The sequence below is a fragment of the Carassius carassius genome, chromosome 12, assembly GCF_963082965.1.
Source record: "Carassius carassius chromosome 12, fCarCar2.1, whole genome shotgun sequence".
NCBI lineage: Eukaryota > Metazoa > Chordata > Actinopteri > Cypriniformes > Cyprinidae > Carassius > Carassius carassius.
In genome coordinates, this window is record NC_081766.1 from 496,248 (window position 1) to 523,578 (window position 27,331).

The 27,331-nt window shown below is 41.3% G+C and overlaps 1 protein-coding gene across 1 annotated transcript; it reads right to left on the reverse strand.

The window, feature by feature from the left end:
- Window positions 1-22,146: 22,146 nt before the first annotated feature.
- Window positions 22,147-26,569, reverse strand: LOC132154387 (tripartite motif-containing protein 16-like). The gene is made up of 6 exons (XM_059562913.1): window positions 25,927-26,569; window positions 24,915-25,010; window positions 24,602-24,835; window positions 23,247-23,406; window positions 23,059-23,106; window positions 22,147-22,863 (listed from the first exon to the last, which is right to left on the reverse strand). Exons 1-6 carry the CDS (start codon window positions 26,503-26,505, stop codon window positions 22,343-22,345), a joined length of 1,638 nt encoding a protein of 545 aa, XP_059418896.1. The 5' UTR covers window positions 26,506-26,569; the 3' UTR covers window positions 22,147-22,342.
- Between the last annotated feature and the right edge of the window lie 762 nt (window positions 26,570-27,331).

The window sequence follows — 27,331 nt, forward strand, 5'->3', positions numbered from 1 at the left end:
GGCAAAGATAGCAGGTTTTGTTCTTCCTGTCAGAAAATAGGCCATACAGAGGAAAAATGCTGGTCACTGGGAAGGGGTAGACCTCCACCTTATTTTCTGAAACGTAGAATATCGCTTTCTAAAGGCAAAGATCAGGGGTTTACATGTAACAAGTCTACCTCAGGTAACACTCTTAGTAAGTTGACTGCATTGTTCATGCAAGGCCTTCAGCTACTGACTTCACTTGCTAGTGGGTTAGCAGTTTAATAGCAATGAGTTTAATATGGAAACATCCAAATTTCAATAATCCTGTTTGCATTTTTCAAATTTATAATTGTGCTAAACATTGTGCGCATAGAACACACATTATAGTTGTTTGTGCTACTAAATGTACACATAGCTTAGTTGAGTTTATTCTCTAAAAAAACACATGACTGCTTTACTGTAAGTGTGTAAACACTTAGGTTTAAGGTTGTAGATGCTACATGCATTCTAGACCATGTGTCTTGTGTAAAACTGGAATAACTTTAATACTGGAATTACATCGCAATTTCAAGTTGCATGTGTGTCTATCTATGTAGAATTTGTTTGTCTCCTGAGTGGTACACTCTGCTATTTTCCATATAGCTGCAGTTAAACCATGTAGAGGAGCATAGAATTTCCATGTGGCCACAGTGTGATTTCATGAATGTCTTAATGAAAACGATCTCCTCACATATCAGCAAAAAGTCACTGTACCTCACCCCAATTTTTTTTAACACAATAATGCAATATGTTAGAACTTAAATTGATTTGCTTCACAGTGCCAAAAGGGAGGAAGTGTGATTTCATTTCAATAGTGTGGCACAAGCGATAGCAAACCAATTCATCCTTCACTGAGGAGCACCAACTAAAAATTTGATCTGATCAGAGAGAATGGCTAATATTATTTGTAAATGGAAATGAATTTGCAACTAATCTTGCAAAAATAAAACATTTTATGGAAGTATTTTGAGCCAGATTTCACCTCACAATCGCATTTAGAGGCTATTACCTGTTACAGCAACAGGAACAAATTTACATAATTCTAAAACTTCCTTTCCTTTGTTTGGAGCATGACAGCATTTAATGGCTAATATTATTTGTAAATGGAAATGAATTTGCAACTAATCTTGCAAAAATAAAACATTTTATGGAAGTATTTTGAGCCAGATTTCACCTCACACTCGCATTTAGAGGCTATTACTTGTTACAGCAACAGGAACAAATTTACATAATTGTAAAACTTCATTTCCTTTGTTTGGAGCATGACAGCATTTACACAAAGCCACAGTCGTATGCAGCCACAAAACACCATTTGATCTTTTAATCTTTTAAATTGATTTTAAAATGAGAGTGGGGTGTAAAATACAAGAAGTCTTTATGTGCCACAGAGATCTGCATGTGTGAACAACACAATAAAACAACAATTGTCAAACAGACAACACCGAGTATCCTTTAGTGATGATTTTGCAGTTAGTGAGTATGTAGTAGATTTTAAGTGTATGTTTTTATGGAATTGTGAAGGTATATTCAGAGGTGGGTAGTAACGAGTTACATTTACTTCGTTACATTTACTTGAGTAATTTTTTGGGGTAACGAATACTTTTCGGAGTATATTTAAAGATGGGTACTTTATACTCTTACTTGAGTAAATTTTTGGGGGAAAATCTGTACTTTTACTTCGTTACTGTGTGTTACGCTCCTCTCGTTACTTTATCTTAATGCAATAAATGTTATAATGCTTCAGTTTATTCCAAACGTGCCGTCTATTTTTCTCTGGGCAATGAGCGATGCCCATTCGCGAATGATTCATTCTTTTGAGTCAATTCTGTTCAAAGGCTTGATCAAACCAATTGGCAAACGAGTGAATTGGTTCATGAATCAGTTTGAATGAGTCGTTCAGTTCCCTGCCGCACGCGCTGAGCATCTGAAGTGGTTCACTCGGAGTTGTAACGTTTAAGAACAGAAAGAGCGCTGAAAACGTGGCTGGAACTGCATTGAATTGAAATCTGCAAAGGCTATTATTTGCTAGCGATGGAGATCCTTATTAGATGAACACTGCGTGTGCTGTGCTGTCTACTGTTTAACAGGTAATAACTTGGGCTACATTCGATTACAGTACACGATACCACTGTGACATTAGTTTGTTGTACGTGTGTGGCTTATAACAGAGGGGAGTCAAGTTGAATGCAGCTTCCAAAAGACAAAAAATAGCCGATTAAGATTTTATTAATTTTAATACAATCACACCTGTGCAAGTACGTTCAGCGAGTCATATTATCAGCTGCTAAATTCAGATCTGTGATTGCTTGCTGGCGCTTAGCCAGAGATAGATGCGTTTATACAGCGCTGCGCATTATAACCAATCACACATGATTCTTTTGAGCTTATTAAAGCATTGGCCAATCAGAGGTGTTCCGATGAGTCATCGCTAAAATGCCGGTGCTTCCTTCACTCACTCACTGACTGAATACCTCTTTCTGGCGAATTCTCTCGCAGGAACAACAAAGTGCAGATGTGTGTACGAATCTTTAATTAAGATATTGATTTCACAGTGTTAACAGTTTCAGTGATTTTAATGGGAGTTTCTGAGAGTGATTGAAATCTAGACTGTCAGTGAAAATTATCTTTAATAATGTAAATGTTATTTGCTCTCTTTCTGAACAATGAAAGATTAGTAGCAATATTTATATCACATTAACTTTCAATGTTAAATTCACATTTAATATAAAGTCAGTCGTATTAAAAATATGTTATGGCATGACACCTATATCTGTTACTTAAGTAAACAGACAGGGTTTTATAATAAATTACATAAATTGGAGTAAAGGCTGATGAAATATATACATTTATACACGCACACATACATTACATACATTTTATCTATATATCTAAATAAAAATAGGCTCAGTACAGTATATATGACCCAAAGTAACTAGTAACTAACTACTTGAGTAGATTTTTTATCCGATACTCTTTTACTCTTACTCAAGTAACTATTCAAGACTAGTACTTTTACTTTTACTTGAGTAAATATTTCTAGAAGTACTTTTACTTTTACTTGAGTACAGTTTTTGGGTACTATACCCATCTCTGGGTATATTTCTTTTTAAGTATGACATCGATTGAAGTTAGTGAATTTTTTGCAAATCCGTCTGAGCAGGTTCTTAATTTATTAACGAAAGATCAATTGATTGAAGTCGCAGCACATTATGATGTTAACCTTTCTACGAATGATAAAAAGTTAAAAGAGAATATTCGTACCGTTGTAAAAATTGCTCTGATAAATCAACATATTATGTCATCTGTAGCAGAGTCAGATTTACAGATACCTGCGTCCCCTTCGGTAACACTGTCATTTGAACAACAAAAAGAATTAGTTCTTCTTAAAATGGAACAGCGTAAAATGGAGTTTAAAATGGAGATAGAGAAACGAAAATTAGAGCAGGAGACCGTATTTGTGCAGCAGGATTTGGAAAAAAGGAAATTAGATCTGGAACAACAGCGGCTTAACCTCATGAAAGAAGGTAGGATGCAAATGTTTGGTGACAGTGTTGTGGGAGAAAGTGACCTGTTTTCTGCTAAGTTTAATGTAGCAGCAAATTTGCTATTGATGCCTTGCTATTAACACCTCCTGCATCCCCCCTCTCCCCCACACCTGCAATACAGATCAGCGAGGATGCGGTGCGCCAGGTCTTCCGGAAGCAGAAAAGGAAAAAAGCACCAGGCCCAGATTGTGTTACACCAGCCTGTCTGAAATCCTGTGCTGACCAGCTGGCCCCCATCTTCACAAAGATCTTCAACAGATCGCTGGAGCTGTGCGAAGTCCCTTCATGCTTCAAACGCTCCACCATCATCCCCATCCCAAAGAAATCCAAAATTACAGGACTAAATGACTACAGGCCTGTGGCTCTAACGTCTGTAGTCATGAAGTCATTTGAAAAACTGGTGCTGGCCCACCTGAAGGACATCACTGGACCCTTGCTAGATCCTCTTCAGTTTGCCTACAGAGCAAACAGGTCTGTGGACGATGCAGTAAACATTGGACTGCATTATGTTCTGCAACACCTAGACAGACCGGGGACCTATGTGAGGATCCTGTTTGTGGACTTCAGCTCAGCTTTTAATACGATCATGCCAAACCTCCTCCTGCCCAAACTAACTCAGCACTCCGTGCCCACCTCCGTCTGTCAGTGGATCAACAGCTTCCTGACAGACAGGCAGCAGCTAGTGAGGCTGGGAAAATACACATCCAGCACCCGTACAATCAGCACCGGAGCTCCCCAGGGCTGTGTTCTCTCCCCACTGCTCTTCTCCCTGTACACTAATGACTGCACATCTAAGGACCCCTCTGTCAAGCTCCTGAAGTTTGCAGATGACACCACACTCATCGGCCTCATTCAGGACGGTGACGAGTCTGCTTACAGACAGGAGGTTAAAGAGCTGGCTGTCTGGTGCACTCTCAACAACCTGGAGCTTAACACGCTCAAAACAGTGGAGATGACTGTGGACTTCAGGAGAAACCCCCCTGCACTCCCCGCACTCACCATCATGAACAGCACTGTGACTGCAGTGGAGTCATTCAGGTTCCTGGGCACCACTATCTCTCAGGACCTGAAGTGGGACATTCACATTGACTCCATTGTGAAAAAGAGGTTGTACTTCCTTCACCAGCTGAGGAAGTTTAACCTGCCACAGGATCTGCTGAAACAGTTCTACTCCACCATCATCGAATCCATCCTCTGCACTTCAGTAACTGTCTGGTTCAGCTCAGCTTCTAAATCGGACCTCAGAAGACTACAGAGGGTAGTCCGGACTGCTGAGCGAATCATCGGTTCAACTCTCCCATCTATTCAAGAACTGTACTTATCCAGAGTGAGCAAAAGGGCTGTTAAAATCACTCTGGACTCCTCACATCCAGCACACTCCCTCTTTGAACTGTTGCCATCTGGTCGACGCTACAGAGCACTGAGCACCAGAACGACCAGACACAGGAACAGTTTCTTCCCTCAGGCAATCCATCTTATGAACAGCTGATACACACTGAACACACTGAACACACTACACTTTATATTTATATACACATACACTTAATTTATCTAACACACATACTTAGTGCACACTTAAATTTTGCACATAATATACATGTTCATACATAACTGCATTTTTGTAATATACCTGCCTACAATTGTCAATTTGTATATTGTCATTCCTTGTCTACTTATTTGTATTTTTTGTATTTTTATATTCTTTTATTATGTGTTTTATGTTCTGTCGCTGTTATTCTGTTGTACTGCGGTGCTTCTGTCACGAAAACAAATTCCTCGTATGTGTAAACATACCTGGCAATAAAAGCTCATTCTGATTCTGATTTAATGAGGAAGATGTGGATATGTTTTTCGTGTTATTTGAATTGACGTGTTGCTGATAAACAAAAATGGCCTGAAACTGAGCGCACCTTAATGTTGCAATGTGTTTTGACCGGTAAGGCTCAAAGAGTTTATTCTGCATTGAGCGGGGCTGAGAGTCAGAATTATGAGAAGGTTAAAGATGCTGTTCTTAAGGCATATGAAATGATTCCAGAGGCATATCGCCAGAAGTTTTGTGGGCTTAAAAAACGTTTTACTCAAACACACGTAGAATTCGTGCATGAATTAGAGTTGTGTTTCACACGTTGGTGTACTGCTTCGTCTGTTGAATCATTCGAGGATTTGATCAATTTACTAGTTTTAGAACAGTTTAAGAATATGCTTCCTAATCAAACGGCTATGTATATTGCAGAGAGTAAAGTGTTTAACGCAGCTGAGGCAGCAGTTTTGGCTGACGAATATGAGTTAATTCATAAATCCTGTTTTGAGGCTGGCCGGTTGGAAAATGAACACACAGGTCCCCGTTGTGGTGGTGTTGCAGATGTTTTCGGATATGGCGTGCATTGACATTCATGTTTCATCATGCAGGGTGATTATGGGGGTAAACTTTTGAACTTAAATTCTTAAAGTTTATTTTATGGGGGAGGGTGTGACGCCCAGTTGTTTTTTTCTGCCTTGTGTTTGTTTGTGTTTTGATTGTTTGCAGGTGGAAGTTGATTGTGGTGCAATTGGAGGCACTGGTTTCTGGGTGTTCGCTCCCTATAAAGACTGTTTCCTGTTGGTGGCGGAAGAAGGCTGGATTTGGTGGCAGACTGGCAGTTTTAGCACCTTGTCTTAATGTTGGTTAACGGCATGATGGTAAAATAAATGGAGAGGTTTTGGCAATGAATGTACTTCGTCGTCTCCTTATTTGTTGTGATCCTTTGTGTTCGCAACAATTAGACTGGGGATGAAACCCAGATGACAGACTGGCTGTAGATCCAATCAGCTGGCAGAAGGCCTTCCAGAACCTGGAAGCAAACTGGGGACCACGGTCTGACACAACATCTTGGGGAAAACCATACAACCTAAACACATGCTGCAAAACAATCTCAGCAGTTTGTGGAGCTGAAGGAAGTTTTTTAGGAAGTGGTTGAAGGTGGCAAGCCTTTGAAAATCTATCCACCACTACCAGGATCACCTTGTTACCTTGTGAAGGAGGTAGGCCCGTTACAAAGTCAATAGAAATATGTGACCATGGCCGAGCAGGAACAGGGAGGGGTAGCAGGAGACCTTGTGGACGGGATCTGGAATCCTTATGCTGAACACAAACAGAGCAGGCAGCCACATAGGCTCTGATGTCTTCAGCCATCCTAGGCCACCAGAAATGTCTGCCAATGAATTCTAGGGTCCTACTAGATCCTGGGTGGCATGCAATTGATGAGGAATGTCCCCACTGCAAAACATCAGATCGCACTGCTTTAGGTACAAAGAGACGGCCTGGAGGCCCATTACCTTTGTCAGCCTCCTGCTGCTGTGCCTCTCTGACGATGGACTCTATTCCCCATCTGACTGGTGCAACAATCTTGGAGGGGGGAATGATCCTTACTGGGCTTGAGATCATGTTGGGTGGGTCAAACTGCCTGGAAAGAGCATCAGGCTTCTGATTCTTTGAACCTGGTCGATAGGAGAGAACAAAATTAAAATGGTTAAAGAATAAAGCCCATCGGGCCTGGCGAGGGTTAAGTCTCTTGGCTTCTTGGATATAGGCTAGATTCTTGTGATCTGTCCATACAACAAAGGACTGTTTAGCTCCCTCCAACCAGTGCCTCCATTCCTCCAATGCTAGTTTGACCGCTAACAACTCCCTGTTACCAATATCATAATTTCTTTCCGCAGATGAGAGCTTGTGTGAAAAGAAAGCACATGGATGTAACCTGTTGTCCCTTATGGCTCGCTGGGAAAGTACAGCTCCTACTCCTACCTCTGAAGCATCCACCTCCACTATGAAGGGTAACTCAGGGTCTGGGATGGTAAGTATGGGTGCTGAGGTGAATCTGTCTTTCAGTTTGCAGAAAGCCTTTTCGGCCTCATCTGTCCACTGGAAACCCTTAACACTCTTCCTAGTAAGAGCCGTAAGTGAAGCAGCAATTGCACTGAAATTTTGAATGAACTTTCGATAAAAATTGGAAAAGCCAAGAAAACGTTGTACCTGCTTGGCGGAGGTGGGCTGAGGCCAATCTCTAACTGCTTGGGTCTTTGCAGGGTCCATCTGGATATGACCTTTAGACACAATGAAACCCAAAAAGGAAACCTTTTGAACATGAAACTCACTCTTCTCCAGTTTGGCAAAGAGATGGTTTCTCAGGAGTTGCTGGAGGACCAGGCGAACATGCTGCATGTGTTCCTGGGGGTTCTTGAAAAAGATAAGAATGTCATCCAAGTATACAAATGCAAATCGGTTTAGCATGTCTCTTAGAACATCATTAATCAAAGTCTGAAATACCGCAGGAGCATTTACCAAACCAAAAGGCATAACTTGATACTCATAATGGCCAGTGGGTGTATTAAAAGCAGTCTTCCATTCATCACCAGTACGGATGCGGACCAGATGATATGCTTTGCGAAGGTCCAGTTTAGTAAATATAGTAGCCCCCTGGAGCAACTCAAAGGCAGTAGACATCAATGGAAGAGGATAACGGTTCTTTATGGTAATCTTATTAAGGCCCCTGTAATCTATACAAGGTCGGATCCCACCATCCTTCTTAGAAACAAAAAAGAATCCAGCTCCAGCTGGTGATGTTGGGGAGCGAATAAAGCCAGATGCCAGAGACTCCTGTATGTAATCCTCCATGGCCTTCCTCACTGGTGCTGAAAGGAAAAACAATCTCCCTCTTGGGGGGCATGTACCAGGCAACAAGTCGATGGAACAATCGTACGATCTGTGTAGTGGCAAGGACAAAGCCTTCTCTTTACTGAATACCTCTAACAGGTCCGCATAGTCTAGGGGAACCCATGAAAACTCTGGAGAAGTCCTGGGTAACTGTAGGGCAGTCATTAACTGGCTGGGGGTAGCCTGAAGTAACTCGGGAGAAACAGAAATTCCAAGAGATTAGGCAGAGAGACACTTATCACAGTCAGACCCCCATTTGAGAATGTTACTGGAGGGCCAGTCTATCTGGGGATTATGAAGGACTAGCCAAGGGAACCCCAGGATTAAAGGGAATTCGGGTGACTTGATTACATAAAACTGTATAGTCTCTAGGTGACCCCCAATCAGGAGATATAAAGGAATAGAGCGCAAACTCACCTGTCCAGACCCCAGAGGCCTCCCATCTAGTGCAGTGATAGTCAGGGGGTCATCAAGGTTGGTGAGAGGCACTTTAAGACGTCTGGCGACTTCCAAATCCATAAAGTTACCAGCTGCCCCAGAGTCTATGAAGGCCTTTAGAGGATGTGACTGATCTTTCCATAAAAGATGAGTATTCACGAGAGCTCCAGAAGAAATTGAGTGGGGAGAGGTTGCTTCTCTCGTCACTGTCCTCCCTTCCCTGGACGAGAGTTGGCTTTTCCCAAAAGAATTGGGCAGGAAGCTCGAAAGTGGCCAGACTCACCACAATACAGGCAGCACCTCTCTTTCATCCTGTGGTCCCGCTCGGAACGGGTGAGCCGTGACCGGCCCAGCTGCATGGGTTCCTCAGTGCATGTTTTTTCTAGAAGTTTCAGTGCGCTCTCTACGCCTCTCTCTAAGGCGATTGTCTAGTCTAATGGCCATATCAAACAGGGATTCTGTCACAGGGTCCCGTGCTGCCAATTCGTCCTTAATTTCATCAGCCAGTGCCCGAGTGAATGCCACAGTTAGTACCTCCTGGTTCCAGCGACTCTCCATAGCTAGAGTTCGAAATTCCACAGCTAGTTCATTAACACTTTGAGAACCCTGGGTCAACTGAAGTAGGCGGCTAGCAGCCTCACGTCCACACACAGGATGATCAAACACTCGCCTCATCTCCTCAATAAAGCGCCTGTAATCTGAACAAACTACTGGTTGTGGAGACTGCTCCCACAAAGCAGTTGCCCAGGCAAGGGCTTTCCCAGATAAAAGAGTAATAATATAAGCCACTTTACTACGAGCTGTTGGGAATCTATTTGGCTGCAATTCAAAGTTCAAGGAGCACTGTGTGAGGAAGCCCGTACATCTGCCAGGGCTTCCATCATACCTTTCAGGATGGGGAAGGTGGACATCTGAAACTTGCACTGCAGTGATAGGAGGTGCTGGTGGGACCTGGGGTTGAGACTCAGCCTCCTGCTGTGGGTTTGAAAGAGACTGAAGATGTTGTAGGATTTCTGTGATCGCCTGACCCAGCTTTGAAACCGCCACCTCTTGTTGTGCAAGTACTTGTTCATGTCGTTCCATGGTGGCTGCCTGGCTTGAAACAGCAGCAAGGATGCGCTCTGCATTTGTGCTCTGTGCTCTGCAACCGCAGTAAGAATATTTAATCAAGCACGGTGAGTAATGGCTTCTCCTATCATTGTTTCTTGCACCTCTTGCCACATGTACAGTTTATCTATCTCTGTCGCTGATGAGGGATTCACATGTGATAAATGCAGGGAAATAGTTAGGCTGAAAGAGAAGATTTCAGAATTAGAGACACGCATCCAAACTTTAATTGAGGACAGTAAAAATGTTAGGGCTCTAGATACGGCTTTGGATGCGTCTAGCTCAGGGATTCCTGTACATTGTTCGGTTCCGGAAACAGAGCCCCAGCAGCAGGGCAACTGGGTGACGGTGAGGCAGCGTAGTCTTGGGTCAAAACACCGCTCTTCTGTTCCGATCAAAACATTAAACAGGTTCTCCCCACTCAGTGATGCACCCACTGAGAAACCTGATGAAAGTGCTCTAGTTATTGGTGATTCTATTGTACGGAACGTGAATATAGAGCCACCAGCCACCATAGTCAAATGTTTACCGGGAGCCAGAGCGCCTGACATCTTGGCAAATTTAAAAGTGCTGGCTAATGCTAAACGTAAATACAGTAAGATTGTTATTCATGCCGGCGCTAATGATGTTCGACTTCGCCAGTCGGAGATCACTAAAAATAACATTAAAGAGGTGTGTGAACTTGCAAGCACGATGTCAGACACTGTAATATGCTCTGGTCCCCTCCCTGCTTACCGTGGTGATGAGATGCATAGCAGATTGTCATCACTCAATGGCTGGATGTCTAAGTGGTGCCCACAGAATAACATAGGTTTCATAGACAATTGGACAAGCTTTTGGGGCAGACCTGACCTGTTTAAAAGAGATGGTCTTCATCCCTCCTGGGGTGGCGCCACTCTTCTCTCTAGAAATATGGCAAATAGTCTTAGTGTTTATACTTGACTAACTGGGGCCCAGGTCAGGAAGCAGACAGACTGGCTAAACCGACCATCTGCTAGCTGCCTCCCGTCACAGAGGTCAGTTAATTCTCAGCACATAGAGACTTTTTCACCTAGATATCACACTATAGAGACTGTGTCTGTTCCCCGAACTAGAAAAAACAAAAAACGTCCAAACCAAGTTAAGATTAACAATTTAATTGAGGTTCAACAAATAAAAAACAGAAGCAATATGGATAAACAAATGATAAAGCTTGGCTTATTGAATATCAGATCCCTTTCTACGAAAACACTTTTTGTAAATAATATGATCACTGATCATAATATAGATGTACTCTGTTTGACAGAAACCTGGCTAAAACCTGATGATTACATTATTTTAAATGAGTCCACCCCCCAAGATTACTGTTATAAACATGAGCCACGTCTAAAAGGCAAAGGTGGAGGTGTTGCTTCAATTTATAACAACGTTTTCAGGATTTCTCAGAGGGCAGGCTACAAGTATAACTCATTTGAAGTAATGGTACTTCATATAACATTATCCAAAGAAACAAATGTTAATGATAAATCCCCTGTTATGTTTGTACTGGCTACTGTATACAGGCCACCAGGGCACCATACAGACTTTATTAAAGAGTTTGGTGATTTTACATCTGAGTTAGTTCTGGCTGCAGATAAAGTTTTAATAGTTGGTGATTTTAATATCCATGTTGATAATGAAAACGATGCATTGGGATCAGCATTTATAGACATTTTGAACTCTATTGGGGTTAGACAACACGTTTCAGGACCTACTCATTGTCGAAATCATACTCTAGATTTAATACTGTCACATGGAATTGATGTTGATGGTGTTGAAATTATTCAGCCAAGTGATGATATCTCAGATCATTATTTAGTTCTTTGCAAAATTCATATAGCCAAAATTGTAAATTCTACTTCTTGTTACAAGTATGGAAGAACCATCACTTCTAACACAAAAGACTGCTTTTTAAGTTATCTTCCTGATGTATCCAAATTCCTTAGCATATCCAAAAACTCAGAACAACTTGATGATGTAACCGAAACTATGGACTCTCTCTTTTCTAGCACTTTAAATAAAGTTGCTCCTTTACACTTAAGGAAGGTTAAGGAAAACCGTTTGACACCATGGTATAATGAGCATACTCGCACCCTAAAGAGAGCAGCCCGAAAAATGGAGCGCAGCTGGAGGAAAACAAAACTAGAGGTATTTCGTATTGCTTGGCGGGAAAGTAACATATCCTACAGACAAGCATTAAAAACTGCTAGATCCGATTACTTTTCTTCTCTTTTAGAAGAAAACAAACATAACCCCAGGTATTTATTCAACACAGTGGCTAAATTAACGAAAAATAAAGCCTCAACAAGTGTTGACATTTCCCAACACCACAGCAGTAATGAGTTTATGAACTACTTTACTTCTAAAATCGATACTATTAGAGATAAAATTGCAACCATTCAGCCGTCAGCTACAGTATCACATCAGACAGTGCACTATAGACCCCCTGAGGAACAGTTCCACTCATTCTCTACCATAGAAGAGGAAGAATTGTATAAACTTGTTAAATCATCTAAACCAACAACATGTATGTTAGACCCTATACCATCTAAGCTCCTGAAAGAGGTGCTTCCAGAAGTCATAGATCCTCTTCTGACTATTATTAATTCCTCATTGTCATTAGGACATGTCCCCAAAACCTTCAAACTGGCTGTTATTTAGCCTCTCATCAAAAAACCACAACTTGACCCCAAAGAACTAGTTAATTATAGACCAATCTCGAATCTCCCTTTTCTGTCCAAGATACTAGAAAAGGTGGTATCCACACAATTATATTCCTTCTTAGAGAAAAATGGTATATGTGAGAATTTCCAGTCAGGATTTAGACCGTATCATAGTACTGAGACTGCTCTTCTTAGAGTTACAAATGATCTGCTCTTATCATCCGATCGTGGGTGTATCTCTCTATTAGTTTTATTGGATCTTAGTGCTGCGTTTGACACAATTGACCACAACATTCTTTTGCATAGACTTGAATACTTTGTTGGCATCAGTGGAAGTGCATTAGCATGGTTTAAATCGTACTTATATGACCGCCATCAGTTCGTAGCAGTGAATGAAGATGTATCCTATCGATCACAAGTGCAGTATGGAGTACCTCAAGGCTCAGTACTAGGGCCGCTACTCTTCACGCTTTATATGTTACCCTTGGGAGATATCATCAGGAAACATGGTGTTAGCTTGCACTGTTATGCTGATGATACTCAGCTCTATATTTCTTCGCAGCCCGGTGAAACACACCAATTTGAAAAACGAATGGATTGCATAGTCGATATAAAAAACTGGATGACGAGTTATTTCTTACTGCTAAATTCTGAAAAAACAGAGGTGTTAATTATAGGACCTAAAAACTCTGCTTGTAATAACCTAGAACACTGTCTAAGACTTGATGGTTGCTCTGTCAATTCTTCGTCATCAGTTAGGAACCTAGGTGTGCTACTTGATCGCAATCTTTCCTTAGAAAGCCACGTTTCTAGCATTTGTAAAACTGCATTTTTCCATCTCAAAAAGAATATAAAATAGATTTTAAAATATTGCTTATTACTTATAAAGCCCTGAATGGTTTAGCACCTCAGTATTTGAATGAGCTCCATTTACATTATAATCCTCTACGTCCGCTACGTTCTCAAAACTCAGGCAATTTGATAATACCTAGAATATCAAAATCAACTGCAGGCGGCAGATCCTTTTCCTATTTGGTGCCCAAACTCTGGAATAACCTACCTAACATTGTTCGGGAGGCAGACACACTCTTGCAGTTTAAATCTAGATTAAAGACCCATCTCTTTAACCTGGCATACACATAACATACTAATATGCTTTTATTATCCAAATCCGTTAAAGGATTTTTAGGCTGCATTAATTAGGTAAACCGGAACCGGAAACACTTCCCATAACACCCTATGTACTTGCTGCATCATTAGAAGAATGGCATCTACGCTAATATTTGTCTGTTTCTCTCTTGTTCCGAGGTCACCGTGGCCACCAGATCCAGTCTGTGTCCAGATCAGAGGGTCACTGCAGTCACCCAGATCCAGTACGTATCCAGACCAGATGCTGGATCAGCACCTAGAAAGGACCTCTACATCCCTGAAAGACAGCGGAGACCAGGACAACTAGAGCCCCAGATACAGATCCCCTGTAAAGACCTTGTCTCAGAGGAGCACCAGGACAAGACCACAGGAAACAGATGATTCTTCTGCACAATCTGACTTTGCTGCAGCCTGGAATTGAACTACTGGTTTCGTCTGGTCAGAGGAGAACTGGCCCCCCAACTGAGCCTGGTTTCTCCCAAGGTTTTTTTCTCCATTCTGTCACCGATGGAGTTTCGGTTCCTTGCCGCTGTCGCCTCTGGCTTGCTTAGTTGGGGACACTTCATCTACAGCGATATCGTTGACTTGATTGCAAATAAATGCACAGACACTATTTAACTGAACAGAGATGACATAACTGAATCCAATGATGAACTGCCTTTAACTATCATTTTTGCATTATTGACACTGTTTTCCTAATGAATGTTGTTTAGTTGCTTTGACGCAATGTATTTTGTTTAAAGCGCTATATAAATAAAGGTGACATTGACATTTGATAAAGGTTGAGCCTCCTCTGCTGGGCTTGTATCCATGGTTCAGTCCTACTGTTACGATCCAGATGGGGATCGAACTCGGGTATGTGGTGTGTATAACCTTGGCACTAACCACTGCTCCACTGAAGCAGGTCAAACCCAGATGCAGAGGAAATAACCAAGAGGCTCAGAGTCTGACTCCTAAAGTTCTTTACTCAAAACAAAAAATCTCTGTCCTTAAATGTCAGGCAAGAGAGAAATCCAAAGCAACACTCAACAGAAGACAGCTAAATTCACTTACCAAAAATCCTTGGCAGCATCATACTCAAAAAGACTTTAGGACTGAACAAGAACAATAGTCAGTGAGGCATTTAAATAGGGTGGGCAATTAGGAAACATTCAATACAGGTGTGCTACAAGTCTCTAATAAAGAGGTGATCTGGGGTTGAAAGTACGCCATCCAGTGGTGAAACCAGGGAAACTCAGGCAGAACATTACACGGAGTGCTTATTCTTGCATACTTTTTCTCTCTATCTAAGGGATAATCAGTCATTAATTGTCCTTTTATTATCAAGGCTCATCATACATTCATCCCTCTCAAGTGGATCTGGGTTGAGTCCAATTCTGCCAGGTCACACCTGTTACGACCCCAGTGTGGGTCATATCGTGTGGGTTTGGTTGTCCTTGTTATGTTTTGTAGGTTGGAGTGAGTGACGTCATGATGACTGATGGATTACACCTGCACTAGAGCTGATGCCGGCAAACTAAAGCAGCTCCCTTCAGTCGTGACAGGCGCGCTCTCCTCTCGGGCTATTTTGTTGTCGTCTTCGTTTGTTGGTTTATTCTTTTATTTAATACTCTTTACTTTAATAAATGTTATTCCTTTTTGCAAACCACTTCAACGTGTCATTCCCTTCTTTGTCGTGGCTTGAGAGCCGGCCGTGACAAATGGGGGCTCGTCCGCTCGTTTGTTTCTGTTTCTGCTCGTACAAACTCCTGTTATTTGTCGACGTGATTTAGAAGCGTTATTGGTGCATTCGGTTATTTTTGGCCGTGGTATGAGATAGTCACCAGCGTGCTGGTTGCTTTTCTTGTACCAGCGGGAGTTGGTGCTTAAATACCCCTCGCCAGTAACCACACGAAGATTAGGGATGAGGTAGTTAGTTGTTTTGTTTTTTTATCGATAGGGAAAGGGAATTTTTCTCTTACCATGTGAGGTTTGTGAATCACATTAAATTAATTGTAGCGTATATTTAAAAGTATGTCTAATCTCGTAGAAGATTTCATTACTTCTCCCTCTGAAGCATTACTTGAATTATTTACAAAAGATCAGTTATTTAAGATTGCGGATGTTTATGAAATCGAACTTGAAGATAAAATGGTAAATAGACTGCATTTATATAGCGCTTTCAACAGACCACATGGCCATCCAAAGCGCTTTACAATTTGCCTCACATTCACCCATTCACACACACATTCACACACCGACTGCGGTGTCTGCCATTCAAGGCGCCATCCAGCTCGTCGGGAGCAGGTGGGGTTAGGTGTCTTGCTCAAGGACACCTCGACACTTGGTCAGGTGGAGCCGGGGATCGAACCACCAACCTTCCGGTTTGTAGACAACCTACATGAACCACTGAGCCACTGCCGCCCATATCCAATTTTAATAAAAGATTAAAAGAGGGTACAATTAGAGAAACAATTTAAACAAAATTGATAGAACAAGCTATATTAATTGAAATGTCTGATACAGCTACTGCTAGTCAAACTAAGCCACCTGTTAACCTTTTAACTTTTGAACAACAAGAGAGGTTATTATTGTTACAGCTTGAACAGGAGCGTGTGAAATTAGAAATGGAGCGTGAGAGAAATAGAGTCAAACAGACTGATATAGAGCTGCAGAAATATCGCTTGGATATGATAAGAGAAGGCAGAATAGATGATGGGTCAGATGATGCTTTTCATGGTTCTTCTAGAATGTTTGACACTGCGGCAAACTTGCGTTTGATGCCTAAATTTAGTGAACGAGATCCGGATACATTTTATACCTTGTTTGAACGGATTGCGGAAGCGAGAGGTTGGCCCAGTAAGGAACGTACACTACTTTTACAGTGCGTGTTTACTGGCAGGGCTCAAGAAGTCTATTCTTCTATTCCAGTTTCTGACTGTTACGATTATGACCTCGTAAAAGCAGCAGTTTTGAAATCGTACGAGTTAGTACCAGAAGCATACAGACAAAAATTTAGAACATTGTCCAGAGGTGTTAACGTTGCTCATGTTGAGTTTGCTAGAGAGCTCAGTATTGCATTTAATCGTTGGTGTATGTCTTCTGAGGTAACCACAGTTGAGGAATTGACTGACTTAATTGTGCTGGAACAGTTTAAGAATTCTGTACCCGCTCGTATTGCGACATATATAAACGAGCAGAAAGCAGATACAGCTGCAAAAGCTGCTGAATTAGCCGATGACTACGTGTTAACACACAAGAATCTTGAGTTTCGGAAAAGGGACGAATTTTTTGAAGATCGGGGAGATCGGATGTCCAGAAATTTGTCTCTTATTTGTAATTACTGCCGTGGTAAAGGCCATTGGAAAAATGAGTGCCTTGTGCTTAAAGCCAAGAGTAGAGGGGGAAAGGCTCCTCGCGTTAAACCAGCTGCTTTTGTGGCATCCGTATCAAGTCCTGTTGATTCCTTGTGTGAAGGATTTCCTAAATTGGGTAACCGTTTGGGAAATGGAGATTATGCGCCTTTTATCACCCATGGACATGTGTCGATGATTGGAACCGAGATAAAAATTCCTGTAACAATATTAAGAGATACGGGAGCTTCAGAGTCTTTTATATTGGAGGATGTCTTGCCATTTTCATTTTTGAGTGATACTGGTACTAGTGTTCTTGTTAGAGGAATTGGGTTGGATGTGATGTCTGTTCCCTTACACAGAGTAATGTTGTCATCTGAGCTTGTGAGTGGTGAAGTGGTGATTGGAGTACGTCCATCATTGCCCGTGGATGGAGTGGATATAATCATGGGGAATAATTTGGCAGCGGGTAGGGTGTGGCCTGATACTTCATCTCCTGTGGTTTTATCTGTTCCTCTTCCAGGTTCTGACGAGAATCATGAAAATTATCCGGAAGTGTTTACTGCATGTGCAGTAACTCGTTCCATGACCTCTGCTCAACCAAGGGTAACCTCTGATTCTGCTGTTGTTAAACCATTCTCTTTGCCTGATAACTTTTCTGTTTCTCCTTCCGAGTTGCTCAGGGAGCAGCAACTTGATCCCTCTCTTCATCAATTGTTTGAGAGTGTGATGTCTTCTGAGGAAATTAGAAATGTTGCTCATGGTTATTTCTTGCAGGATGGAATGTTGGTGAGAAAATGGATTCCTCATGGTAGTGATTTTGCTGGGGATCCTATCATGCAGGTGGTAGTTCCAGAAAAATATCGCTCACTGGTATTACAGATTTCTCATGATAAACTTGCAGGTCATTTAGGGGTAAAAAAGACCTATCACAGAATTCTTTGTAATTTTTTTGGGCCAAAATTGAAGAAGGATGTGTCACAGTATATCAAGACATGTCATACTTGTCAATTAACAGGCAAACCAAATCAGAAGATCAAACCTGCTCCATTGTTTCCTATTCCTGCTGTCAGTCCACCATTTGAGCACCTGATTATTGATTGTGTAGGCCCACTGCCTAGATCAAAGTCAGGTAGCATTTATTTGCTCACGGTGATGTGTGCCTCTACTCGATATCCTGCAGCATATCCTCTTCGTACGATCACTGCAAAATCAGTGGTGAAGGCCTTGACTCAGTTCATTTCCATTTTTGGCATTCCGAAAATTGTGTAAAGCGATCAAGGTTCTAATTACACTTCTCATTTATTTTCTCAGGTTTTGAAACTGCTACACATTAAACACAATAAAGCCAGTGCTTATCATGCTCAAAGCCAGGGGGCTTTGGAGCGTTTCCATCAGACACTGAAGTCTTTATTGCGTTCTTATTGTACTGAGATGGAAGGTGATTGGGAGCAAGGATTGCCGTGGTTGATGTTATCAGCACGTGAGGTGTGCCAGGAAAGTACTGGGTTTAGTCCCAATGATTTGGTGTTTGGACACACAGTAAGGGGACCACTGGCTGTATTCCGAGACCAGTGGGTTGAAAGTGCACCACCAAAAAACTTGCTAAGCTATGTGAACGACTTTAAGCGTAGATTATATGAAGCAGGTAAAATGGCAAAGGAACAATTGCATTCATCACAAAAGCGTATGAAAACAATTTTTGATCGACGGACTGAGGAACGGAAATTCATGCCTGGCGATCAGGTGTTGGCTCTGTTACCTGTGGAGGGCTCACCATTTCAAGCTCAGTTTACAGGTCCGTATGTGGTAGAAAAACAAGTTACTGATTTAAACTATTTGACTGCCACTCCAGAGAGAAGAAAGTCCACACAATTGTGTCATGTTAATTTGTTGAAGCCTTATTATTGCCGTTCTCACAAGATGTCAGTCGATGAAACGAAACCTGCATTAGCAGTTGAGAGCATTTCGGTTGTGGGAGAGGGAAAAGATGGAGTTTCTTTTCCAGAGAATACAGTACTTTTGGGACGTCTAAAAAATTCAGAGACACTCAAAAATTTGTCTAAAATGTTGGCCCATTTGCCTGATGATAAATGTGGTGATCTGATTGATATTATTAATCTTCATGTCTCTTTATTTGGTGATGTACCTTCGCGTACACATTGGTTGGAGCACAATATTAATGTTGGGGATTCGGAGCCCATTCGCCAGAATTTTTATCGGGTGTCCCCAAATAAACTCCTGCATCTTAACGCTGAAGTTCAGTATATGCTGGATCATGATATTGCATAACCTTCATATTCCAGTTGGGCATCTCCCTGCCTGCTTGTAAGTAAATCCGATGGTACTTATCGGTTTTGCACCGACTATTGTAAAATAAATAGAGTAACAAAACCAGACTCATTTCCACTGCCTCGTATTGAGGATTGTGTTGATCGGGTGGGGTCGGCGAAATTTGTAAGCAAGTTTGATCTGCTTAAAGGCTATTGGCAAGTTCCATTGACCAAAAGAGCTCAAGAGATTTCCACCTTTATTACATCAGAGGGGTTATTCTCTTACAACGTTATGAGTTTTGGCCTTAGAAACGCCCCTGCAACATTTCAGCGACTTATGAATAGGGTTGTTTCTGGGTTAAAGGGAGTGGCTGTTTATCTGGACGATGTAGTAGTTTTTAGTGATTCATGGGAGCAGCACTTGGAACATGTTGCAGATCTGTTCTCTCGGTTTGAAGAGGCTGGCCTGACTGTCAATCTGGCTAAATGTGAATTTGCCAAGGCCACTGTGACTTACCTAGGTAAGATAGTTGGACAAGGATGTGTGCGACCAGTTCGGGCCAAGGTTGAGGCCATTGATCAGTTTCCTTCTCCTACTACTAAGAAGGAGTTGATGCGGTTTTTGGGGTTAGTGGGTTACTATCGAGATTTTGCAGAAATTTTTCTACCGTGGTAGCCCCCCTCACTGATTTGCTGAAAATAAAAGCCGCCTTTGTTTGGACATCTGCCTATCAGGTTGCTTTTGAGGCAGCTAAATCACTGCTTACTTCCACTCCGGTGTTGGCAGCGCCCCGTTTTGATCGTTCTTTTCAGGTATGTGTGGATGCTAGTAATGTGGGTGCTGGAGCAGTGTTGTTGCAGGCTGATGAGGAAGGAATTCATCGTCCAGTTAGCTTCTCAAAAAAGTTTAATTCCTATCAATTGAATTACTCTGTGATTGAAAAGGAGGCATTAGCTTTGATATGGGCTTTGCAGCACTTTGAAGTGTATGTGGGATCCGTGTCAGACCCATTGGTTGTGTATACGGACCATAACCCGCTTGTTTATTTAAATTCTTTGCGGTGCCCTAACCAACGATTAACTCGTTGGTGTCTTTTCCTGCAATCATATGCACTTGACAGATGACTGATGGATTACACCTGTACTAGAGCTGATGCCGGCAAACTAAAGCAGCTCCCTTCAGTCGTGACGGGCGCGCTCTCCTCTCGGGCTATTTTGTTGTCATCTTCGTTTGTTGGTTTATTCTTTTATTTAATACTCTTTACTTACATAAATGTTATTCCTTTTTGCAAACCACTTCAACGTGTCATTCCCTTCTTTGTTGCGGCTTGCGAGCCGGCCGTGACACACCGAAGTGACGGTCCAGGAACGGTGCTCAACCCTTACCCACCCAATACGGAATTTATTTGTTCATACATTCATCATCGTTCACACATTCATTCTTCCGGACACAGTTACATCCACACAACAAAACACCGCTCTTTCTAGAGCGTCCTTAAGGGCCCACCTATTCTGACCTTTGAGACTTTTCACTTTATACTTTCTCAAAGCGGTATCCGTGGGGCTTTTCCTTGCGATTCCTTAACTAATCTGCTTCTCCGTTTATTACTGTCCTTCCTAGGCCCAGTTCTCCAATAAACACAGACCATTGCAAACAATGTCTTCCTGCCTACACCATCTTTGTTTTAAATTAAGGTTACCTTCCAAGGCTTTCCTTTTAACAAAACAAAAATATGTGCATGCAGTTATTTCTTCTGGAGTAAAACCCCTTTTTCAATTTAGATATCCTATTATTTTTCTAAATTTGGAAGAGCAGATTTTAAGTGTCCTTACCACTCAGAACTGACCTCAACCAACACAAACGAATTTTATAAGCAAAAAATGCTTACCTTATTTTATGGTGGTCACCCGGTTGTGTTGATCATCGGTCAGCTCAAAAGCGGCTGTCCACTCTTCTGCTCTTTTCCAGTCCCATCTGGGGTGCCAAATCTGTGGTGTCGTCTGCCGGTTCTCCGAAAAATCACACTCAGTCAGGGATTTTTCTCTCAGAAGAAAAGACTTTATTTTACAGAAAATAAAGTGAGAGTCCTTGCAAGGAGATCTCTCAAATGTTATTTGGTATCTCCTTATATACACTATATTTGGCGGTTCCACATAGTCAAACTTTTCCTTATGATTACAATTTTAATACCTCCCTAGAGAGGAGAGCCCCCCTGCTTGATTTATTCTAAAGAAAGGCCCTGTATGTATGTCTGACCATATGTTTCTCCTCAGTTTTGTTCATTCCAGCACGTAGCTTTCTATTACCTATAAGTTTATAACGGAGTAATAACTAGCAACAAAAATGGCTAGATTCACATTGATTATATACTTGATTAATTAAAATCTTACTAGTAAAAATCTTCCACAGGGTCAGCCGGAGGTTGGGTTGGCTGTCTGAGGGCCTTTATAAAGCCTCATGTGTCATTATTGTGTGACAGGCGTGACGGACCTTGGGTGTGTGGCTGTGCTAATTGTGTATAGTGTTTTGAAAACACTGGCCCTGTTTTGAGAATCGAGCTTAAGCAATCCAAAAAAACTGTAAGTTCTTTTTTTTATTGTCATTTTGAAAATGTGAGATGACAGATGAAGTTCAAGAAGTACAAGTACCATTTTCCTTAAATGTCATGAAATTGCATGTTGTATAATAGGAACTATAACATTTTGAAATGTCATTTACATGTTTTAACACAAATTATTAACAAGGACTAAACTAAAAATAAGCTCTATGAGGTGAATAATGATAATTTATTGCCTGATCATTTGAATTGAAAGGTAATTTTGATAATATCAAAACAATTATGAGACGCTAAATTAAAAACTAAATCAACACATATCGAAATCGAAACACATGGTTACTCAGCTGACCCTCTCTATCACTCACACAAAACACACTGATCTTACTGTCTATATAAGGATTTATTACGCTCATTTATTCTGACTGTTATTTCACTGACAGAAGTTCAGCTGCAGTATTACTGTCATGAAGAGAAAAGAAAAGACTCTATAACATCTCACTGTTACTGATTCATCATGCAGCTCAAAGCATTATGGGTAGAATCTCTCATCAGCCTATTTTTATTCATCGACACAGTTTCACTGATGATCCTTTATAAACCTCAAACCCAGGATAGAGCGGCTGAGTGAATGTGGTCTGGACTGTGTGGATGAGGCTCATTGTGTCAGAGACGCTGTAGAAGGACAGAGTTCCTGCTCTGTGATCCACAAACACTCCTATTCTCCTGCTGATGGACTTCACAGGGAGAACAGTCTTTATGTTATTGTGTATGAATGAGTATCTGGAGGAAGAGCAGATCAAACTCCAGGACTGATCATTAGATCCAAACCAACACTCTTTACCTCGTCCCTTCCTGCTGATGCTCTTATATGACACTGATATACACACACATCCACTCCACTCAATCTCCCAGTAACAGCGTCCACACACACTCTCTCTACACAACACCTGACGACACACATCAAATCTGTCTGGATGATCAGGATACGACTGGACTGTGTTAGTGTCAGTAATCACTCTGTTGTTCTCAGACAGACGGAGGTGTTTATTCACTGTGTTCAGATCCAGAGTGAACTGATGGGAATCTGATGGAGATAAAACACATAAGAATCAGGAATTATGAATCTGGTTGATCTTTTCATGTTCAGTGAATCATTAGTGCCTCAGTATCTGTGCACATCATCATTTATATCATCAGTTATAAACCTGTTCTTTCTCCTTCTACAGGAAGAACATGAACACACTCATGAGTTTTTCTGCTTGTTTTCTGACTGACTTACATTGTAGGAAGTCCTTCCTGGTTCTGGGAACAATGTTCATGAATGTTACTGTGGAAATCAACAGACATGAACAGTGTGATTCTCATGATCCTGCATCTATTCCTAACACATTTCTAATATGATGTTCTCCATGATATGAGATGATGATGGACTGGTTTCTGAGAGCAGATGAATCTCCAGGACTTTACCTCTGTCTGAGATCTTCTTGAGCTCCTCTTTGCAGAACTCCTCCAGTTTGTCTCTCAGCTGAAGGACAGATTCTCTCAGAGCATCAGAAGAGACGAGAAAACTGAAGAGAACATCATTTACGTCTGTAGATTCAGGAGGTGCTGAGAGAGACTGGAAACTCTACAGAAAACAGAAATCAAACTCATCAGCTCCACACTTCTCTCAGTAACCTGCAGGAACATCAGATTTGATCTTTAGAAACTCTCCTCCTCGAGTAACTGAATATAAATAGAAATATACTGATGCAAATATTTGCTAGTCTCCATAATACCTGATCTCACCAGGAGTCTAGATTAGATTTAAACAAGCACATTATTTTACAGGACATGGATTTCAAAAATATTTCCAGAGAATGCTATTACTAATAAAATTAATATTATTAAATTGGGGGAAAAGCAAAAACAGTGTTACTATAGACAATATAATTGGTAAATAGTAAAAACATTAAATAATTTGAGTGAATACGTAGTGAATTATGAATATTTCTATGCTGTTGAGACCACTGATGGAAACAGTTTCAGTAATTTTGCACAAAAGTATTTACAGGTATATTGTCACCTTTCTGTCACCGACACTAATTACATAAATACATCATGATTATTGCAATGTTTTCTCTTGCTAAACAACACAAATGCTGCATATGGTACCACAAATTTTGTGAAAAACTAATTCAGTCATTTTAGGTCACAAGATAACTGACCCCCCCCCCCCCCCCCCCCCCCCCCACCCCCGATTGCTAACATACAGCCTCACTTCACTTTTGGGGTCTTCATGATCAAATTCATCAATATGATACAGACAAATAAAGATAAATGTTATCAAGTTTGAGTATCTCTTGATCCAATCTTGGTGAACGTTACTCAGAATTGGTACTATAGAGTTCAGTGATTTCACCATGACATAATGAGTCAGAAGGAGACATGAGGTAAAAAGCTGAAATGTTATTGTAGTTTTGAACTGTTGGTGGCGCTAGTGGTGTTTCACAGCTAAATATATCTTCTAGAAGAAAGAACTGTTTGTTTACCTGAACCTTGCACTTTTTTTGCTCTATGGATTTTATATAATACTTTTTTGTGCATTTTTAGTGTGAATTGAATTCAATTTTTTCATTTATTTAGAAGAGCATAGAAATGTGTTTTCTAAGACATTTGAGAGCTGAAAGCTGTTTGTAAGCGGCGTCTCTTTCAGAAGAAGATGATCAGATCAGACTGAGGATTGTATAATAAGAAACTCATGAACTGTTTCTCTGTGAGTCTCTGTCACAGCAGGATCTGCTCAAGTCCGCTATGATCCTGTTCTTCTAGATCTGTGTTACCTGCAGGAACTGGATGTGATCCTGTGTGTGTGAAAGCTGCTCCAGCTCAGCGTCTCTCCTCCTCAGATCATTGATCTCCTGCTCCAGTCGCTTCAGTGGTCCTTCAGCTCGACTCACTGCAGTCTTTTCCTGATCTCTGATCAGTCGTATCAGCTCAGAGCGGCTTCTCTCAATGGAGAGGATGAGCTCAGTAAAGATCCTCTCACTGTCCTCCACTGCTGTCTGTGCAGAGCGCTGTTAGGACACACAGTGATTCAGCTTCAGTGAGTCTGAACTGAGACGGAGACAAACTTCTCTTCTTCTCCAGACTCACCTTATGAGACTCCACAGTCTCTCTCAGCTGCTGGAGATCTTTCTCTCTCTGCTGGATTCTCTGCTGGAGCGTCTTCTGCGTCTCCTTCAGCTGCTTCTGCAGGACAAACAGATGATAGTCAATCTCACAGAAAACTACTGGCTCTAAATCATCATGAGAACAGATGAATCATACATGACTACTATTATCATGAAGTGTAAGGACTGTTTCACACCACATAAATATTATAAAAGAGAAACTTACACAGACTGCTGTGTAATTCAACTGTGGCTTTACACAGAGAATAGATGAACTAAATGGAACTATAAATGACTTAAATAATCTGGACTCTGTCAAATTTACTGAACAGAAAGTCGTCTGTTGTTGCATTTAACTTGTATTTTGACCATAGACTGTATAAAAAAATGGATGTAGTCCATGACGTCACCAGTGGGATTCTGAAGAGTGTTTTTAAAGCTCAAAGTTGGCGGAGCTGGCCATTGCCTCTTGGCAGCGTGTCACCGTAATTATGCAGAACTTTAAGGCTTATTATAATTTAAACAAATGAGTTATAAAAAAATAATTCACCCCCCTCACAGTTGTCATAAAGGGAAAATTAGCTATATAGCCCAAAACCACTTTTTCTACCAGGCTGTACATTTTTATTTTTATTGCTATGAAGTTGGGCATTTGAACACGGGGAGTTTACAGGACTGACTGCAGGCCAGCTTCTATTAATCACTTCTGTGTTGGTTTCACGAGAGAGACTGGAAGGTTGCTGCTTGATTTTGACTGATAGAAGTATAAAGTTTACTCCATTATTTTATGTTGTTTAATCAACGTCTATTTTACTAAAGGGTTTGCTGATAAAGGTTTACTGTGTATTCTCAGCAAACAGGGAAACTCTTCTTGCAGCTGCTCTTCATTCCTACTGTCATGAGAAATGTGAATGCTGTGAGCTGTTCATATGGAGCTGATATAAACACATATGAAACGAGTGTCAGCTATATTTCATGTGTCTAGTGTTAAATACCTGTTTCTCTTTCCTGTGTGCTACAGCTGATACAGTGTCGTGGTTTTTATGTTCATCCATCGTACAAAGCACACATATACACTTCTGATCAGTGCGACAGAAAACCTCAAGGAGCTTCTCATGTTTCTGACAGATCATCTCCTGCAGTCGTCCAGTGGCTTCAGTCACTTTGTGTGGTTTACGTGAATGAAACTCCTCATGCCGCTCCAAATGAGTTTGACAGTAAGACTCCAGACACACCAGACAGGACTTGACGGCTTTGTATTTTCTTCCAGTACAGACGTCACACTGCACATCTCCAGCTACAGCCTCACAGTCATCAGAGAGTCTGGTCTTCTTCAGTTTCTCCACCACTTCAGCCAAGATAGTGTTTGTAGCTAAAGCAGGTCTTGGACTGAAGGTCTGTCTGCACTGAGGACAGCTGTAGACTCTCTTCTGATTCTCCTGATCCCAGCAGTCTGTAATACAGATCTTGCAGTAACTGTGTCCACAGGGAATAGCCACTGGATCCTTCAGGAGATCCAGACACACTGAACACATGAACTCCTTCTGATCCACCGAAATTCTGGCTTCTGCCATTTTACTGCAGAAATACTGAGACACAAACACTCAACAGCTCAACTAACACTTTAGTTTCTCTTTCCCTGAAGTCACGTGATTCTGTTTCCTGGTTCTGTGTTTGAGCGAAGTGTGTAAAACTGGTGTCTGTGAGTCTGTAAAGCACGTTCCTCAATCCTGTTGAGTTTAGTTTCGACACACCTGGTTATTGAAGTGAACAAAAAGACTTTGACTAGTTAATTCAGGTGTGTTTTTTATAGATTAAACTAAACTCTGTGGGAAAGTCACACTCGTGAACTAGGAATGGGGAATGTGCTTTCTTGTAAAATACTTTTAATAAATGAATATGTTTATTAGCATTCATGTCTAATTGTTTTTCATCCCTTGCCCACACAAACAAGTGCAGCAATCTCCCCCCTGCAGCATCAACATCAGCACCGAGAAGGCAACACCACAGCCATCAGCTTCCGGTAGAATGGTGATGCAGCCTCTAAAAAGACTGCAAAGTATCCCTGAGATTCCCAGACATGGTAGGAACTGCTCTTTCCCATTTTTCAAAGTCAAAGTCACCTTTATTTATATAGCGCTTTAAACTAAATAGATTGCGTCAAAGCAACTGAACAACATTCATTAGGAAAACAGTGTGTCAATAATGCAAAATGATAGTTAAAGGCAGTTCATCATTGGATTCAGTGATGTCATCTCTGTTCAGTTAAATAGTGTCTGTTCATTTATTTGCAATCAAGTCAACGATATCGCTGTAGATGAAGTGTCCCCAACTAAGCAAGCCAGAGGCGACAGCGGCAAGGAACCGAAACTCCATCGGTGACAGAATGGAGAAAAAAAC